General features: G+C 34.7%; 2 protein-coding genes across 2 annotated transcripts; both read right to left on the reverse strand.

Annotated features, from left to right (window-relative positions):
* Positions 1–875: 875 nt before the first annotated feature.
* Positions 876–6,362, reverse strand: LOC123667788 (flocculation protein FLO11-like). The gene is made up of 3 exons (XM_045601626.1): positions 6,246–6,362; positions 2,330–5,044; positions 876–1,487 (listed from the first exon to the last, which is right to left on the reverse strand). The coding sequence occupies exons 1-3, from the start codon at positions 6,360–6,362 to the stop codon at positions 1,344–1,346; spliced, it is 2,976 nt and encodes a 991-aa protein (XP_045457582.1). The 3' UTR covers positions 876–1,343.
* A 2,955-nt stretch (positions 6,363–9,317) lies between these two features.
* On the reverse strand, positions 9,318–15,058 carry LOC123667874 (E3 ubiquitin-protein ligase RNF113A). The gene is made up of 7 exons (XM_045601707.1): positions 14,891–15,058; positions 13,891–14,036; positions 12,837–12,989; positions 12,396–12,523; positions 10,690–10,751; positions 10,192–10,363; positions 9,318–9,510 (listed from the first exon to the last, which is right to left on the reverse strand). The coding sequence occupies exons 1-7, from the start codon at positions 14,982–14,984 to the stop codon at positions 9,339–9,341; spliced, it is 927 nt and encodes a 308-aa protein (XP_045457663.1). The 5' UTR covers positions 14,985–15,058; the 3' UTR covers positions 9,318–9,338.
* Positions 15,059–19,892: the final 4,834 nt, after the last annotated feature.

Genomic DNA, 19,892 nt, shown 5'->3' on the forward strand with positions numbered 1-19,892 from the left:
ATTTTGTACGATTAAAAAAAAATATTTATTAATTTGTTGACAGCTGCCAAAATACATCCAATAAAGATAAATATTCAATAATAAGTATTTTACTATCTCGCACTTTTTTGTAAAAACTCTTTTCTTTCGCCTGTATTTAGAAATGAAAATATTACGTTAAAAAACCTACCTCTTAAAATATAGCTATTTTGTGAATGTTGTCAAATTATTTTAAGTTGCCCTTGCTGGTTCTATTATCTATGGACCGTTTGTTTTAGGTTTTTAACATCAATTACTGCGATGTAAAACAGTATTGTTATTAAATTTAAGTTTTTTGTATTTCTCTTGTATAAAATAAAATAAAAGTATTTTCTTTAAAAAACCTTCACCTGATGCTTACTAATATTTATTTGTAACATGACGTTCGTACGTTTGTGTACATTCAAATAATAAAAAAAGTATTAATATGAAACTAAAAGTATTAATAAAAAGGCTGTGTATTATTTATTAATATATTTAAACGATTTTATTTCGTCGTTAAATAATTAAAATATAATAAACTTTTACAATTTTAATTAAGTTTTTATGTCTTTTATCATCATCATCATCATTGTCTCTTCTGTTTTCTCTTTCCTTTTCTCCTATCAACCGTCATATCAAATCATTCATTTTTAACAAGTCAACACATTTCTTTATTGATCTGCATTTAACCTTCTTTCATTAAAACTTCTTTTCATTTAATCTTCTTTTTTCTTATAAACCTAATGCTAATTATTAAATATTATCAATTTGCTTTTCGAAAACTTAACATCTTCTAAGCCTCTGGTATAATTAGTTTAGAATATAAATGTGACTAATGGCACGGTGAGGTCATTCCATTTAAACAAAAACAGTAAAATTGCTAAGCTACATTTAATAATTGCAAATGATTATAAAATAGTCATCATTTAACTGTAGTACAGGGAGAAGAATATTAAAAACGATTTAAAAAGTGGGAAATTACCAACAACAAACACCTTTTTTTACTTTTTATTTAAGTACGTACAAAATATCTTGAAACGATAATTACAATGCTCGTTTTATGTGTATTTGTTTTAAATAAATAGCGAAAATTATTTATATTATTGTTACATAGTTTATTTTAAGATACATATTACAAAGCATTATCTGTACAAAAACTATTATCGAAACTGTTAAGCTTAAACGTTAAAAATCACATTTTTACTGACTACACTTGACTACAGTATGTTATTTATGTTCTCATTTTGTACTTTGAAAGTACTTATTTTACTTTGTTGTTATTCTCAGCAGCTGTCGCGAAGAAAAGTGAATAAGAATCTGTTAGCTCTTGTTGTTGTCTTGTTTTATGAGCTTTGTTGTTTTCGATTCTCCTCATAATTATAATTTTTCGTTAAATTATTGATCAAAACGAAATAATCTAAGTATATCTTTTTTTCTTTTAACGTCTTTAGAACTTTACACTTCGCTTCCGATTCCGGCACGCATTTCTGGAATAAATTAATATAAGTCAAATTTAAGAATCAAGATTCGAAAATGTTACTATTTCTACGTATAATTAATTAAACTTCTAACAAGTTGTAATGTAATTAGATATTATGAAGATATTATGAAGTAAGATCGAAATAAAATTGTTGAAATCACTGCTATTATAAAGTCATCAAATAGTATGACATAAGCTCCTCCGTGAACCTTGAAATTATTCATTAATTAGTGCACGTGAAACCATTGTTAATTGCTTTTGCGTCATTGAAAGAAATTGATGATTTTATTGACGAGTGCCTTTTTTTACAAAGTAGGCAATGATAAATAGTTACCATAGCATATCAACGCCTTCAAGCTAAGCAGCATTCCCAATACTTTGCCGACCATACCCTCACCCCAGGTTGGTGACTAATTTTGTATAAGGCTAGGTCGGAAAACAAACGTACGGCTCACCTGATGGTAAGCGGTTACCATAACTTATAGACGGTTGCAATACCAGAAGCATCGCAAAAGGGTTTTAGACTTCTACGCCTGACTCGTTGAGCTACTTCCCCAGACGGGCTGCTCCAGATTTTGAGCACATTATATCTTGCTGAGCCTTACAAGCATACCGTCCTCCTGATGGTAAGCGGTTAGTAACCTAAGCCCAATAACCCAACCTACCTAAACCTAACCACGAGGATCGCAAGCGCAATTCTGACCCTAAAATATCTGTATAATTAATACTAAATGCATTGTTTTTTCGATCCATTAGGTCGTCTTTGGTGTCAGAAAGATGGCAAAATATTTTACATAAGAGTAAATATAAAAAATATAATAATTCCATAATTATATTATTAATACTTACGAGCGTCTGAAGACTGAATTCAAAGTTATCGTCACATGCGAGTTTCTTTATTTTTCCTTTGATGCATCTGTAGTACAGACTGCAGTTGTCAAGATCGGGATACGAAAAATCATCTATTTCTCTACACATTGGTAAGGTTGCGAGCTTTCGTAGCCTTTCATTTTCGTAATATTCACATGGAGATTCGGTAGGCGGAATTGGGGGTAAGTTATTATTTTTTTTCGTTGTTGTTAAAACAGTTTCTGTTGTCGTGTAAGCAGAATGTGTAGATGGGTCGGAAGAAATCGCTGATGATTCAGTGTCTAGATCAGTAGGTATAATACTAAATATGGTAGGTGTCACATCTGGTTCTGGTTCCTTTGTTGGTACTTCATTTGTTGTTGTTTTATAAGTATAAAATGTGTGATGATTAGAGGATGTGCTATGAACACTTGGTGATTCAGTTTTACGAGAACTATCTGTTGTCGCGGTCACGTCTGTTTCTATTTCTCTTGTTGGTACTTCAGTCGTTGTTGTTTTATAAGTATAAAATGTCGACTGATAAGATGTGGTACTTAAATCCGTTATTGGGTCAATTGTACTAGAACTACGTGCTGTTGACATCATATCAGGTTTTGATACGTTTTTAATCAAATCAGTTTCTGTTGTTGTGGAAATAGCATGTGTAAGGGGATTAGATGACGTTATTGACGGATCAGTTACTAATTCAGTTATTATAGAAGTATACGGTGTTGATATCACATCTGGTTTTGTTTCTTCTGCTGTCGCTTTAGTAGTTGTTGTTTTATAAGTATAAACTGTCGGATAATAAGATGTTGTACTTGAATCAGTTACTGGTTCCATCGTACTAGCCCTATATGTCGATGTCATCACGTTAGCTTCTGTTTCTTTTGTTATCAATTCAGTCACTGCTGTTTCATAAGTAGAAAGGCTATGGTCAGAAAACGTTGTAGTTGTTGGTACAGTTTGTGGTCTGTATGGAGTAGTACTGGATTGTATGTGTTCACTGCTGGAAGTAACACTAGGTACAGTTGTTAAAACAGTCTGTTCAGTTGTTATAACATGCTTGTTTTCTTGTGTTGTCGATATCGAGTCTGTTGGTTCAAAAGTTTCAGTTGAAAATACTACAGTTGTTTGAGGTTCTTCTACCGATGTGTATGCAGTTGTTTTATCATTAATATCAATTTCGGTTTCTACTGTTTCTGGGAGTTCTGTTATAGTACTTAACTCTGGAGTTACTGAAGTAGCTATTGATGAAATGGGCAAAGAAGTTGATAAAGACGACAACATTTCGCTTGTGGTACTTGTAACAATTGATTCTGAAGCACTTTTTGTAGTTGGTATTTCTTCAGTCGTTACAAAAATGTCAGTAGTTGCTTCAGTTTTTATTGTAGTTGGTATTTCGGTTGATTTTGAAAAAATATAATCAATCACTTCTGTCGTTGTAATTGATGGTAATGTTTGGATAGTCTGACTTGTTGTTGAATCTGTTAATGATGTTGTTATCTGATTTGGAATGGTAGCTGGCGTTGGTTCTGTCGATGAAACTTTAGGTACGTTTATTGTTGATTGATCATCTGAGTATGTAGTTGTCGTTCCGTTGGTTGTATCATCAAACAGTATTTCTGTAGTAGATTCGGTTATAAATGGCGGTAATGTATTTCGTGTTGATTGATTAGAGTCTCCCGTTACACCCGTCATTGTATTTTCTGCAGATGTGAATTGAGTGCTAGTTCTTTGCAAAGTAGACCGTGATACCGTTTCACTTGCTGTTGATAATTCTCTTGTTGTTGATGATTCTGTAGTTATGTCATGTTCAATTGTAGACAAAAATGTTGAAGTATAAATTTCAGGTTGGTCACTAGATTCGCTTTGAGATCCTGTTAATGCTGTAGGAGATATATCGGTGCTACCGCTAAGTGTTGTTGAAGAAGGAACATTCGAAAAATGGACTGTAGTAGATTCACTAGTTACAGTCGTTTTTTCTGGTGATAAAGAAGTTGCATCGCTTGTTATTAATGGATTCATTGTTGTAACTGTAAAATCAGTACTTATTGATTGGGTAGTTGAAGATTCTGTTGGCGTAGTTATATCGACTATAGAGGCATTAGGAGAAGGATCAACTGTAGACGAGGTTAGATCAGGTACTGTAGACACTTTACTTGTTTCCGTTTCTGGATTGAGTGTGGTATATAGTAAATCTTCTGATGTAGTTAGTTGAATTGTAGCTGTTTCTTCAGTCATTTCTGTATATCCTTTAGTAGATACTGCTGTAGTGACAGATGGTGACGTTTCGGTTGTTATCGTTGATTCAGTAGTAGTTAATTGTTTAGCCGTACTAACTTCGTTATTTATTTCTGTAGTAAAATGTTCTGTTTCAAATACCGTTGTAGTTGTTACCGGCAATTCATTGGTTGATTCTTGTGAATCAGTGACTGATGAATTTGTAGGTGATGAAGTTGTACTTGCTAATGTTGATTCTGTAGTTGGGTGAGTTGCGTTGGTAGGAGTTTTTGTTATAACAACTGTTGTTGATGGAGAAAAAGTGCTATTTGGAAGAGGGGATAAAGGTCGTCTAGATGTAGGATGCCCGGGTTTTGTTGTTAGGATATTTGGAACATCTGGAACGGGTGGTAAAGTTGGTAAAGTTTTAAATGGGAAAACGAAAGGTATGGATGAATTACAACACACAGCCACTGTTAACGGTTGACAATTCTGAAAATAATGTAATTTGACTGTTATTTGTATACACGAGTAGAACAATAATACTGTTATACAACACTTCAACCTATCGCAGTCCACTGCTGGACATAAGCTTAAACAAGTTGGCGCTAAAAATGTCGTGAGCTCATGTGTTTTGCCCAAAGTCACCACGCTGGGCAGGCGGGCTGGTGACCGCTGGGCTGGCTTTGTCGCACCGAAGACGTTGCTGCCCGTCTTCGGCCTGATATACATAGCAAAGATAAAATATTTGCCAGTTGTTGTTAAATGCCTCACACTCTAGTAGGATATTTTGTGTCATGTGTCCGAAACACACATAACGTATACACAAAACCCGTGTTGCTCTGTGCACAAAACGCACAATTACAACTTAATATGAGTAGCATCCTTATTTATTTATTTATTAAATGGCAACCAACAGAATATACGATATAAATGTTTTAATATATAGTAGTTAGGTAAACAGTGATCATTGTACTTCTTTTTATAGGCAGTGACTACATTCTACTGCTCAGTGTAAATTAAATATAATATATAAAATCACAACAAAATTCATTTATAAACAAAAAAATAAAATAAATAAGCTGTTTGAAAAGCAGTGATGACTGCGACAGCCCATGCTAGGGTAGGTACAAATTGTAGAATTTGTAAGTAACTTCGAACCGATTTCATGTTAATTTTGAAAATGTGTTGGGATTTGTTTCATTGTTATTATTATTTTAATTAAAAGTTTTTTTTAATTCTATTTGTCGTTCATGAACATGCTAAAACGCGCGAAAAAAATTGAGTTTAACATAAAATGTTTGATTTATAACTAGTCGGAAACTTTTGGGAGTATTGTTAAACTTTGTTAAATTTGTTGACACCTGTGACCATGGCATTTAACATGGAAAATAAGTTTATTATATTACAGGTAATGCATAATTACTTAAATCATATTAGAATAAGAATAGAATAAGAATATATTTATTTATTTCCGTATTTACACAACATATTCAAGTAACAAGTGACAAAAAAGGAACAATCAGTTTCTAGGTGTAATTTGAAAGCAATTACTATTATGATCTCTACTTCTCCTAGCTAGGTAGCTATCTGTATTAAGGAGAAGCTATATATATATATATATATATATATATATATATATATATATATATATTAATAGTCGCATTGAAATCATAAAATCTATAATACTTACATTCGATTTCATATCATAATAAAGTTGATCTGGACATGTCCCTAAATACGGTTTTGAGAGCCAGCATACTATAAACGTTTGACAGTCTCCTGGATGAGGTAACGAGTTCAATGTCATATTAGCACAAGGGTTGCCTAAAATTCTTGGTATGCATAACAGGAGCAAGATTAGTAAACGCTCTGTAACAAATTATATAAAAAAATATATTTACCTTTGTATAAATTGAATTAGTTGTTTGGAGAAGCAATAAAATTGTTTAAATAATTATTTTGTAATTTATTTCTTTTTATTATAATTTATATAAAGGTTAATAACAATAATAAAGCTATAAAGTTATTGTCATATATACCTACATTCGAAATTAGTTACATAAAATACATATATACTTAATTAAATACACAATTACATACACATACATACACGCATACATAAATTAAGTGTACATTGCGTGTTTAAACAGAATATTTTTTTGGAACGAAACAGTTAAAAATTCGTGAGTGATTAAAAAACTCTAAAAAAAAAAAAAACTGTCAAAAGGAATTTAAAAAAAAAAAACGTTGAATTCAAAGTACTGTCACACAAAGCAAAAACTACTTGTTTATACTTAATTGTAAACAAATATATTAAAAAGCAGTTTTAAGATAGTTACAGATCATATTGTACAATGGGCGGACATGTATGTTTAGACATTTCTTCCGGACGACCTAATAATAATTTGGTAATTACAAAAAAAAAAAAAAATGTGCACTGAGGAAAATGTATCCAATTTTCTTATGACACGCTTTCTTGTGATTTAGTTTAGTTTTTAAGATAAAATCCTATTCATATACACCTTAGTTTAAAGATATTTAATTTTTTTTTATTAACGTACCCATAGCCACGACCGCTCACACTCTGTAACATAATAAAATAAAACTAATTGCAATTTATTGTAATTAGCGGTAAATCGATCTTAATGACTGATAGCTCACTTTTTCTCCGTAGAGGAAAAAAAAACCAATAAAGCTAATTAAACGAAACAAATTATAATATAAACATCAGTGACAGTTTTATATTTTCACGGTCATTATTAAGGGCCTGTGTCACCAGTAGTCGATAACAGCTATTTGATTTGATTGGATGGTGATTAAAAAAAAGTTTTAAAGGAAAAGTTTATATATTATTCTTTTTAGTGCAAAAATAAAAGCTTGTTTTTTCAAAAAGTTTTACTGCGGCGTTTCTTACCGATTCTTCTCTGCAGAATCTACGTTCTGAATTGGTGGTAGCTTAAAATGACAACCGCTCTGGTGTAATGGTGCATGTGACGTGTTGGCGGCGCCTAAATACCGACGGTCGCGGGTTTGATTCCCGCTCGGAGTGTATATTTGTGTTAATACAAATACTTACTTCCGGTCTGGTTGTTAGTCCTTGTGGGTCTCCCCACCGTGCCTCGTAGAGCACGTTAAACCGTCGGTCCCGGCTGTTATCGTGTACACCTGATAGCAATCGTTACTCATATTAGTGAATATATCCGCTAACCCGCATTGGAGCAGCGTGGTGGATTAAGCTCTGCTACTTCTCCGACATGTGGAAAGATGCCTATGCCCAGCAATAGGATATAACAGGCTGAAGCGTAGCATAGATATTTTATACTGCTCTCAAATTGTTTAGTATTCCTGCAGTGAGTGAGGTAGTCTTAGATCCTGGGAAGAGTCAGGGGTAAGGTCAGCAACGCACTTGTGATTCTCCATTTTTGCCAACATCTACAACCCGCTTCGCATCAGGCTGACCATATCAAAGCGCTTACCAAAAATATAAATAATAAAAAAAGACAACTTTGGCCATCTCTTTAATAATTAGTCATTAATCGTTGTGACGAATTCACAATGTGTAATGTGTGTGAAGTTTTAATTTAGCCGAACCATTGTTATTTCCACGTGAACGGTTGGAAGGAGTCATCGCATGAGATCACAGTTTACTTAAAACAACCGTAAGTTAGAATTGGTAGTGCAAGATGGAATCGTTTTAGCAAGTATGCCTTTTTTACGTGGGGATAATTCATCATGGATCCGGCGTGGGGGCGCCAGAGGGTTATGTCAGACTCCTACTGACTAAAAAAACCACCAAGTGTGAGCAGTCGTCCGCCTGGGTGGGGCGAGATGGGGTCGCGCTAGCATTCGCCACCTCGCCCCGGCGGTTAGCAAATATGCCTAAGCCAGCTTTTTAGACTACATCACTATTTGTATTAATGAAACAACGCTTTCGGTGTGAGTAAGCGAATGAATCACAGACTTTATTGAAGGAAAACTTCTTCATCATCATCACTTCAGCCTATCGCAGTCCACTACTGGACATAGGCCTCCACAAGTTCACGCCAAAAATGACGTGAACTCTTGCCCATAGTCACCACGCTGGGCAGGCGGGTTGGTGACCTCAGGGCTGGCTTTGTGCCACCAAAGACGTTGCTGCCCGTCTTTAAGCACACGACTCCCAAATCCCACTATCAGTCCCAAATACACGTCACGTCATTGTATCTCAAAATGCAACGCATTTTTTAGTAAAACTTTTTTACGCACGCTTGACTTGAGGTGAACAGAGCAAAAGAGGTGCGAGCACATATTTGTAACGAAGTTCCTTACGGCAGGCTTGACATATGACTGGGCGACCGAACTGAAAAAAATGTGATACTAAAACCGTAAGAAAAATATATAACGGAAGTGACAAAAATAAATAAAGACACATGTTTTTTTATTTCACTTAATAGTTTAAGTTATTATTATTATTATTTTGTTTGATTTTATTTTACTGTAATTGTTATTTTCTAAAATACTAAATTTCCTAAAAACCAATCAACAAAATTAAAAAAAAAAAAATCAAGAACTAGAATTTTTTATAAAATTCAAAATTTATTTTCAAATTGTGTTGCTTCTATACTATTTCTTTCTTTCTCTCATAGTTACGTTTTGTATATCTGAGACGCAGTGCAGGCCTATTGTGCAGAAGTTTTACTTCGGTCGTGTTGTCTGAAGCACTATTTTTTTTAAATACGAGGTAAAACCGAGAAGGAAAACTTTTGGAATTAAAACAAGATAATTTCATAAAAAAATTTAATCATCAATCATCATCACTATCATCATCATCACCACTATCACCCCGTGCCTTCATCTTCGCCTCCAGTTCCTTAGCGGGGTTGAACACTCCGCTTGTTTGAGCGTTACAGATGAAACATCTTGTACTTTTTTTGTAGTTCTCTAACGCGCATTTCTCACAGAAATAGTGTTTACACCTGTAAATAAATGCCGTGGATTAATTTTGGCATAAAACTTCTTGACTTGGGGAGTAAGCTGGTCAGTGCGTGAAGAGAGCGTTACGAAAAGCGTGATCAGCGAGGCGAACGGAAATTAAAATTTCATATAAATAATATTGTATTTCATTGACGGGTACCGCCCCTTAGTGATGTGCCACACATAACGATTACTACGATTGTGCCACAGATTACATATAATCGGAAGAAATAAATGCTAATATGTAAATAAGGTGTGATATGGTATTTAATAGGGAAGACAAAAAAAATTGAGGTCAACCTCCAACCAATAAATTAAAATATTAACATTGTATAAAATTTTACTTCGTTCTTTCTTGTGTAGAGCATACAAATAAAACAACTAAAATTGTTTAATTCATTTTATACTAGATTCGTTCGATGAGGAGTTATTTATTTTCATTTTAATAAATATGAAAATAAATATTATACTATATTTTAAACAAAAAAAAAAAATATCGTTAGGTATTGATTATTACGTCCTAGGACATCACTAAAACTTGTCAATCGACGAGTTGTCAAAAGCTATTAATAAAATAGACAACTATAGGTATTTTTATTTTGTGAAATTACGATTCAAAATGTGTTATGTACTTGAATAAAAAAAAAATATATATATATGTATATATATATTTTGCTAGATACCTGGTGACAACAGGGTCTTTAAAACTCCCCCTACATATAAAGCATTTGAAGGGCAGCTCATCGTCACTGTGGATCTCGTAGTCTGAATCCCCCCCTTTTTCCTGTGTACCCTCCATTTCTAACTGCCAACCGTGCTTATAATCTGATCTGTCGTGCAGGAACTTACAGGAATCTGTAACAAAAAAAAATATATATATTAAAAAACTTTTTTCAGAGCGAGAATCGAACCCATAATCCAAGCGCTGAATCAGCTCAATGGCTCAGTCATGTAAAATGTATATTGATTGCTTATACATAATAAATATAGATATGTTTAACATACACACACGGTCATCTGTTCCTACAGTAAGCAACTTAATGCTTGTGTTATAGGTAACAGCCGATTGATATAGCTACATTTTTAAATAAATAAATAACATTATATTACACCCAAACTCGAACGGAAATTGAACCCTCAAATCTAATAGTAGTTAAAAATGAAAATAAAAACAACCATACCTCCAAATCCACAGAATCCCGTCTCCTTGTAATCTTTACATATATCTGGCTGATAGTCCCATCTGTAAGATATATAACAAAATTATTATAATAACTATACCCTACAGACCACTTCTAAGCTACACACACAACACCAGTCCACCAGCAGCAGTGTAGACACGAGACAGGTTCAAAACTAAATGTTAACTGCTGCGCTGTTGGACTGGTACTTTATATATAAATAATATAGTTCCTTATTTTGTCGGTTATGATTAACGCTATTCGACGGATAACGGTATCCATCGGATTACGTGACAAATTGGTGCCTTCAGTTAAAAAAATAATCATTAAATAAATATTTATAACATTCACACAAGGTCGTCTGTTCCTAAGGTAAGCAACTTAATGCTTGTGTTACAAGTAACAGCCAACTGTTATAGGTATATATATATATTTTTTTTCGATTAATACATACATATATATATCCCACTCAGACTCGAGGTGGGAATCAAAACCACCATGTCTCAATTTATAATATAATTAAAAAATATTTTAAAATCAGTGCACACAACAAAATTATGATATAACAAACGTAACAAAATAAAATGAAATTGACAACTCCTTTTTTTAAAGTCGGTTTAGAGAATGTTATTTTATTTAATCCATTACTAAATATTAAATAGAATAGTTAGTAAACGAATAAAAGAAACTAAAATGGTAACACAAGAAATAAACAACAAAGGAAAAATGTACAAAGCCTGCCGATATCACTATGTCATAGCGAAAGTTGCTAGAAAGTGTACAAATATTTTTATTGTATGGGCATAACAATTTAACACAGACCTTAGATACTCTTATATAGCTTAGAAATGGTACAGTTTATTGACATTTCTAGCTTTGCCCCGCTGTGCAAATTAACCGGCGGTGATTTGAGGAAAAAATTGCCTATAGCCTTCCACGGTAATTAGGTTATCCAATACAAACATATTTTTTAAATTCAAATTGACCATTAGTTCTTGAAATTAGCGCGTTTCAATAGATCAACAAACTTTTTAGCTTTATAATAGTATGTACGATTTTATTTTTGTGTTACCCACACATTAGGGATTCTAAACATTTTTTAGCAGGGTTCGCTTAAACCGAAAATAAAAATCATCATATCAAGAATTTCGCTCTAGCGGGTACATCGTTCCATAGCTTAATTGGCTAGAGCGCCGACACGGTCAGTCGGAGACGCGGGTTCGAATCCCGCTGGAGCGGTCCATTTTTGATATGATATTTAAAAAAAAACTGTTTATAATAGTAGTATAGATCTATATAAATAAAAATGAATGTTGCTAAGGACATAACTCGAGAATGGCTCGACCAAATCGGCAATTTTTTTTTTTTTTTGTATATTCCTTAAGACCCACGGAAGGTTTTTTTACAAAAAAAAAAAAAAAACAAAAAGTACTATTAACATTTGACAGAACGAAGTGTGTCCAAGCAGCTAGTAATAAACGAAATATCTTAATAAGGCAAATCAAGACTTGCTCAAAATCAGGAACAATCCGACTGGGAATGTACCTCGACCTTACAGAAGATCACAAACAAATAACAGCTACCAAATAGTGCTGTGTTCGTGTGATGAGTAAGATGGAAAGCTTCTGGACAGGGTAGGAGGCAGGGTCGGCGACACAGCATTGCTTCGGTCTTGCAGGCATCTATATTAACATCATCGAACTCACCGTACAGTTGATCTTAAGTTTGCCGGAGCTCTGATGGGACCTTTTCTCACAAAACCAGAACTAGCATTACCGGCGGCCGTGTCCTGCTTCTTATAATATTGGGCATAATTATTTATACCTCTGTAGACCTGGAAACATACATTACATTAATAAAAAAACACACACACTTTTTTATTTATTCATTATTTTGACTATTAGACGCTAGCAGTCGCAGGATCCCCTCACATTCCAAACATTTGTGTTGGCCATATAGATGTTTGTCGTGGTTTGGACGTTTGTGTATTGAGTGTTTCCGGAGTGTGAAACATTTTTTTATATACATATGTTACGCTCAGACTCAGGACGGGAATCGAATTCACAAGCCTCGTAACAGACTGCAGACTCACTGCAAAACTGTGCTAATAAGCTAGGCGTTGTTAATATAATAAAGATACGCCATACCTTGTCGTCAGCTTGTCCCTCTAGCTCGGCATTGATTTTTTGTGCCTTTTCAAATATGGCCTGAGCGTCTTTATCCTTCTCTGTGTCTAGTTCGTATGTAGCCGTTGCATTTTCACGTTGCTGCTGTACTGATAGCGTTGTAGTTGGAACTTTCTGGAAGAAATATAATTTTAAGTCAAAATATTAATTTGAATAATAATGATTATGTATTTTTTTTTTTTTTATAGAAGAGGGGGCAAACGGACAGTTGGCTCACCTGATGGTAAGTGAAAACAACACCCACAGACACCCGCTACATCAAAGGATTAGCAGGCGCGTTGCCGGCCTTTAATTTTGCCATGTATTTTAATGTCCAGATTTATTTTCTTGTTTAACAAACATCTGATAATTTTAAAGCTAATATTATTAGCCACTTTAATGTTCCATGGTAAAATTATGTCTTATGGCGAAGAAAAAAACAAGATTTATAGTATGTAAATACAAAATCTGGATTGTTTAAAAATTAATAACCACTTTATTTAAGTAGGTTTCAAAATCACTTTTGAATTGTCATTTTATAAATTTATACTATGTTTGTTTTAATAACTAATTTATAGTGAAGCTACCATAGATTCAGATTTTTTTCAGATTCATCGCCAATCTGCAGAGAAGAATCGGCAAAAAACTCCACACATACAAAAAATCGAAATTGGTGGTATTTTCACTTTTAACTGCAATTAAGTAAGATACACACACGGTCGTCTGTTCCTAAAGTAAGCACCTTAATGCTTGTGTTATAGGTAACTAATTAGATGGCGAATGCTAGCGCGACCCCATCTCGCCCCACCCAGGCGGATGACAGCAAAAACGTGGTGGTTTTTAGTCAGTAGGGATCTGACATAACCCTCTGGCGCCCCCGCGCTGGAGGGTATCATGATGGATTTTCCCCACGTAAAAAAAATCTAACTAATACAAAATTAATTTATAAAAACGATTTGAAACTGATTTTGAAGCATATTTGAATGTAGTAATTTTTTAATTTAGATTTTTAATTTAAAGTTTAAGATATACTTACAGGTTCTTCATCATCACTGCTGTTATCGTTAATTTCAACTCTTTGTTTTTTCTCTCCTCCTGTACTCTGTATGTTAGGATTCGCTTTTTGAGGTCTCTTTGTCGGCAGAACAACGGCTGGCTCATCGGAGTCGGAACTATTTTTTTCTGTAACAATTTTAATTCTAAGATTACGCTTCAGCCTGTAATATCCCACTACTGGGCAAAGGCCTCTTTCCCCATGTAGGAGAAGGATCAGAGCTTAATCTACCACACTGGTCCAATGCGGGTTGGCAGATATATTCCCTACTATGAGTAACGATCGCTATCGTCATCACTTCAGCCTACTGCAGTCCTCTGCAGGACATAGGCCTTCACAAGTTTGCACCAAAAATTGCGTGAACTCATATATGTTGCCCACAGTCACCGCGCTGGGCAGGCGGGTTGGTAACCGTAGGGCTGGCTTTGTCGCACCGCAGACGCTGCTGCCTTCTTTGGCCTGTGTATTTCAAAGTCAGCTGTTGGATATTTATCCCGCCATCAGTCGCCTTTATAAGTTCCAAGGTAGTAGTGGAACTGTGTTATCCCTTATTCGCCTCTTACGACACCCACGAGGAGAGAGGGGGTGGCTATATTCTTTACTACCGTAGCCACACCGCTAACTGGCTGGTAACGCCTATCAGTAACTTATGTACATGATAAAATTTAACAATAACTCATGGAACAGGTTCGAAAAATATTACAATTGTTTACACTTTTAAAGACTGATTGTTTTATTTTACTATCTTGCTGTAAATTGTGTATTACAGATATATATTCAGCTTCAAATTTGCATCAAATATAGCAGAAACGATATGAATTAATGAATTATGAGTTGATTTTTATGCAATGTTTTTAAGCAATGCAGTAGACCATGTAAGGAATAACTATAATAAGCGAACAAAAAGCTATTAACTTCAATTATTTTATACTTATACAATACTGTTATTATAAAAACACTTAATTTTTAATATTTAGTTTACCTTCAGAACTAGATGTTTTACGTTTTCTTCCACCTCGGTTTTTGAGATTTCGTTTCTTGAACGATGTTGGCACTTCGACTTCCACATCAGACATTATTAACTCTTAGTAATTATTTAAAATTATTTTAAATTACAACTACTTCTATTTGTAAACAAAAATTGTAAAGAGGTTATGTTCGAATACGTGTACAATTTTGAAGTTTATTACAAAATCTTAGCAATGTATCGATACCATACAATCGATTATTTTTATTAAATTGATTGATTAATATAAATGTATTAAAATGTTTTTTCCTTTTCATTATTTTGTATAACTACACTTATTTACTACTGTAAAATATTTTATAAGAGTTTTGTGTACTTAAATGAATACAAAATGCTATAAATACATATGTAAAGCTTAAAAAAAATTAAAAAAAATTCTCACAGAAATGATTTTTACAATTTATATAAATATTTATAGTTTTTTTTATATGTGATCCAAATATACTTCTCTAATTATATTAATATATATCCAACTATCCAGCTAAAATGATTCTCTGATCTGTGATTTATTTGCAAAACACTTTTCATCTGTGTTTGTTAAAAGCAGCAATGGTAACTTGCACAGTCATCAGTCTTACGAGTCCAAAAACTATATTGGTAATATTTACCTATCCAGTGGTGAAGTTGAATAAAAACTAAAAAGAATTGATAAGTCTAAGAATACTGATCCCGATAATATACCCCCAATATTTTTATTTCACTGCGCAAATTCCTTACTATCTCCACTATCTATTATCTTCAACACTTCGCTCAATACGAGCATTTTCCCTAAAAGTGGAAAGAGGCACGAATTGTTTCTGTTTTTAAAAATGACAATCATAATATTATTGAAAACTATAGACAGATTTCGATTATTTCTACCATGTCAAAGGTCTTTGAGAGTTTGATTTATGAATCTATATTTAAAAGGTTAATAACTACAAACGTTAGCTGTCGCCAGCATGGTTTTTTATCTGGTAAGTCAACAACAACAAATTTATTCGAATATATAACTAAATTAATAAATAACGTCGACAATAAGATGCAGGTGGATGCTATATACACCGATTTCTCTAAGGCCTTTGACAGGGTAAGTCAAAAATTTCTTGTTGACAAATTGAGGGATTTTGGTCTAAGTGATTGATGTGTTGCTTGGTTAGTGCGCATCTTACCTGAAAGATAGATTATTCACGGTAGTCATTGATGGGTATAAATCTACACCTTTTATTTCTTACTTTGGTGTTTCACAAGGCTCCATTTTGGGACTTTCGTTTTTTAATATTTTTGATAATGATATCGCCGCAATATTCAAACAGTGTTTTCTGTTTGCGGACGATCTTAAGATAATTAAAAGTATCGTGGATGAATCTGAAGTTGAACTACTGCAACAGGATCTTAATCGTTTAGTTCGGTGGTGTAAGGAGAATTGATTGTACCTTTGTGCCAAAAAGTGCCATTTGGTTAGATTCACCAGGAAAAAACATTTTGTGCACAGCCAATATTTTATGGCTTCTGAAAAGTTGAGTGTAGTTGGTTCGATACGTGATCTGGGAGTTATTCTCGATAGTCAATTAAAGTTTACAGCACATATTGACAACACAACAAGTCTTATGAGCAGAAGCTCAAATTATTTAATGTTATGTTAGTGGAGTCCCGTAGAGCTGTTTCAGATATGATATTTCTATAGAAATCTTTGAATAATTTAGTTGATAGTCCGGTTATAGTAGAATTATTTAATTTCAACATCCCTAGAGATCTGCTCAGGCAACCATATCCGCTTTTCAAAGTATCGCTTTATAAAAGTAATTTAGGAAAGTACTCAGCACTAGCTAGACTGCAAAGACCCTATAATGATATGTCATCGAAAATCTTTGATTTGGACGTAAATGGTAATGATTTGGGTGTTTTTAAATCAAAATTGATATGCTTTTACAAAGACAATTGACTGATTTATTCAAATTTAATGTTTCAACTTTTAATTTTATCAATTTTATTCATGTTAGTATTTTGGTATGTTTCCTTTTTTATTTTATTTAATGATCTCCTGTGTAAAACATATATGTCAAATTAGATGACTCGTTAGCATTTTTAAAAACGGCAGAACCGTTGGATTTAGGTAAGCCTACGGTTCTGCTAGTACTATCCATAACGTTAAATGAAAGGCGAAAGCAAAATGGAAAATAATGATTTAATTATAATACGGATTTAACTATAAAGGATAATATGTTTCGTGGGTATATTACACTTTACTTTTTACACTACGTCACAAAGAAAAAACAAAATAATAAAAATAATCTAAAACACTAAATCGGTGATTGCTTAAATTTCACTTTAAACTAAAACTTTAAATGTCTCAAAATATAGGACAGAAAATGGACAGAGTTTCCACTACTTAACAATGGCTATCGTTCACTAGCTAATACCAAAAGGAATCTGCCTCTTTACCGATCCAAACACGCTTACGTCAACTCGATTTCCCGCCAATGCACATTGCATCAAGACATTGTCTTACTGCATTCCTATTGGTCGAGGGAGTACACGCATTAGGATCGTTACAATATTAAATTAAGTTATTAAACAAATAAATCAAAGTAGAAATGCATAGAAATCATCATCATCATCTGAGGCATTACAGCCGCGGGTGGGCCTTAGCCTGGTCCAGCAAAGCTCTCCAGTCCGATCTGTTAGAGGCTTTCCTTCTCCAACTTGTTATTCCCAAGGTCTTGATGTCCTGTTCGACGCCGTCCAACCATCTGAGCTTGGACCTTCCTCGACTTCTGCGGCCCTCCGGTCGGCCTTCTAAAAGGCGCTTGGGTACTCTGGCCTCGTCCATTCGCAATACGTGCCCTGCCCAACGCAGGCGCCCAATCTTTATGGTCTTAATTATATTTGGCTCATCGTACATTTGGTATAGCTCGTGGTTATAACGCGTTCGCCATCTCTCATTTTCCATCACAGCTCCGAAAATGCGTCTTAGTATTTTCCGCTCAAATACCAACAAGGAATTTTCGTCTTTTTTGCTCAGCACCCAACATTCGGAACCGTAGGTGAGTATGGGCCTTAGTAAGGTTTTGTACAAGAGAAGTTTTATGCTTCTTGAAAGGAGTTTCGAACGTAAGTATCTTAGTAGTCCGAAGTAGCACTTGTTAGCCGCCATTATTCTTCTACTTATTTCTGAAGACACATCGTTGTTATCGGTTACCAAGGATCCCAGGTATACGAAATGATTGACGCTAGCGAAGGTGTTATTGCCAATATTAACTCCTTGTAGTAGGGTTTGCTGGTCTTTTGACGCTTTCAGGTACTTAGTCTTAGCCATGTTAATTTGAAGACCGGCCTCCACAGCTGATTTTTCAAGAGCAAGGTATGCACTCTCCATTGCAGGTAGAGATCTTCCTATCACATCGAGGTCATCCGCATACCCTAGAATTTGAACAGATTTGTGGTAGATAGTGCCTTTGGTCTCGATCTTTGAGTCGCGAATACACTTGTCGAGAGCGATGTTGAACAGTAGGCACGAGAGCACATCCCCTTGTCTTAAGCCGTCATTGGTTCTGAACGGTTCTGATACACTTGTTTGAACTCTGACAACGCTCTGAGAGTTTCTAAGAGTCATCTCCGTCAGGCGCACGAGCTTTGTTGGGATGCCGATCTCCATCATAGCCTGGTACAGGAAACTTCTGTGCACATTGTCATAGGCAGCCTTAAAGTCTACGAAAAGGTGGTGAGTGTTCACGTTGTATTCAAACGTTTTCTCAAGGATCTGCCTAAGCGAGAAGATTTGGTCTATTGTGGACCTGTTTGGACGGAACCCACACTGATACTCCCCCAAGCTGGATTCTACATATGGCTTTAGTTTATTGAAAAGCATATTGGCAAAAACTTTATAACCGGTGTTCAAGAGAGATATGCCTCGGTAATTATTGCACTCCAATATGTCGCCTTTCTTATGTAGGGGACAGATAACAGATGTATTCCAATCATCAGGCATTTTTTCATCATTCCAAATCTGGAGAACCAGGTGGTGAAACTCCTTCTCGAAACCAGTTCCGGCATACTTTATAAGCTCGCCTTGGATATCATCTATTCCCGGAGATTTGTTATTTTTACTGAATTGAATGGCTCGTATAGTATCTTCTATGGTGGGGTACAAAGATTCATCTGTCTGTTGATCGTTTAGTAGAGCCTCAGGTACTGGTACAGAAAGTGGACGAGTCTGCACTGAGCTGTTAAGGAGTTCACGAAAGTATTCAGCCCATCTTTGAACGATCTCATCCTTATCATTAAGTAGCTGTCCAGTCTTACTTCTACACGCTGTGGTTCTGGGTTTGAATTCTTTCCGTCCCCTATTCACTTGGTTGTAGAAGTTTCTAGTTTCTTTTTGCGTGTAACTAGATGCAATCTCCCGCAGTTTTTGTTCTTCGTACGATCTTTTCTTTTTCTTATGTAGGTGTTTTTCTCTTCTTCTTAGCTCCTTATAATCTTCTCTACGCCTGCGAGTGTACTTCTGTTGCATTAATCTGTATGCATCATTTTTCTCATTAGTGACCTTCTGACATTCATTATCAAACCAGTCGTTACGCTTCAGTTTTTCCTCAAATCCCAGAATCTCACCAGCGGCCTTATATAAAACCTCCTTAAGTTTCCGCCAGGTGCTATCAGGATCGCCAGTGTTGTTGCTATTTCTTTCGCCCACTTTCATAAGTTCCCTGTTAACTGTGTCCATATATTTGTGTCTGACATCCTGCTCGCTCTTTAGCCTTGTTGTGTCAATCTTTTTCGTTCTTACAGTTTTGGTGTACTTGTAGCGTGATATTCGTGCTCTTATTTTGCATACAACAAGATGGTGATCGGAGTCGATGTTTGCTCCTCTATGGCTTCTGACATCTAAAAGATTAGAGCAGTGTCTCCCGTCTATCAAAATATGGTCTATTTGGTTTCGGGTGACGTTATCCGCGGAGACCCACGTTATCTTATG

This window comes from Melitaea cinxia, chromosome 29 (genome assembly GCF_905220565.1).
Source record: "Melitaea cinxia chromosome 29, ilMelCinx1.1, whole genome shotgun sequence".
NCBI lineage: Eukaryota > Metazoa > Arthropoda > Insecta > Lepidoptera > Nymphalidae > Melitaea > Melitaea cinxia.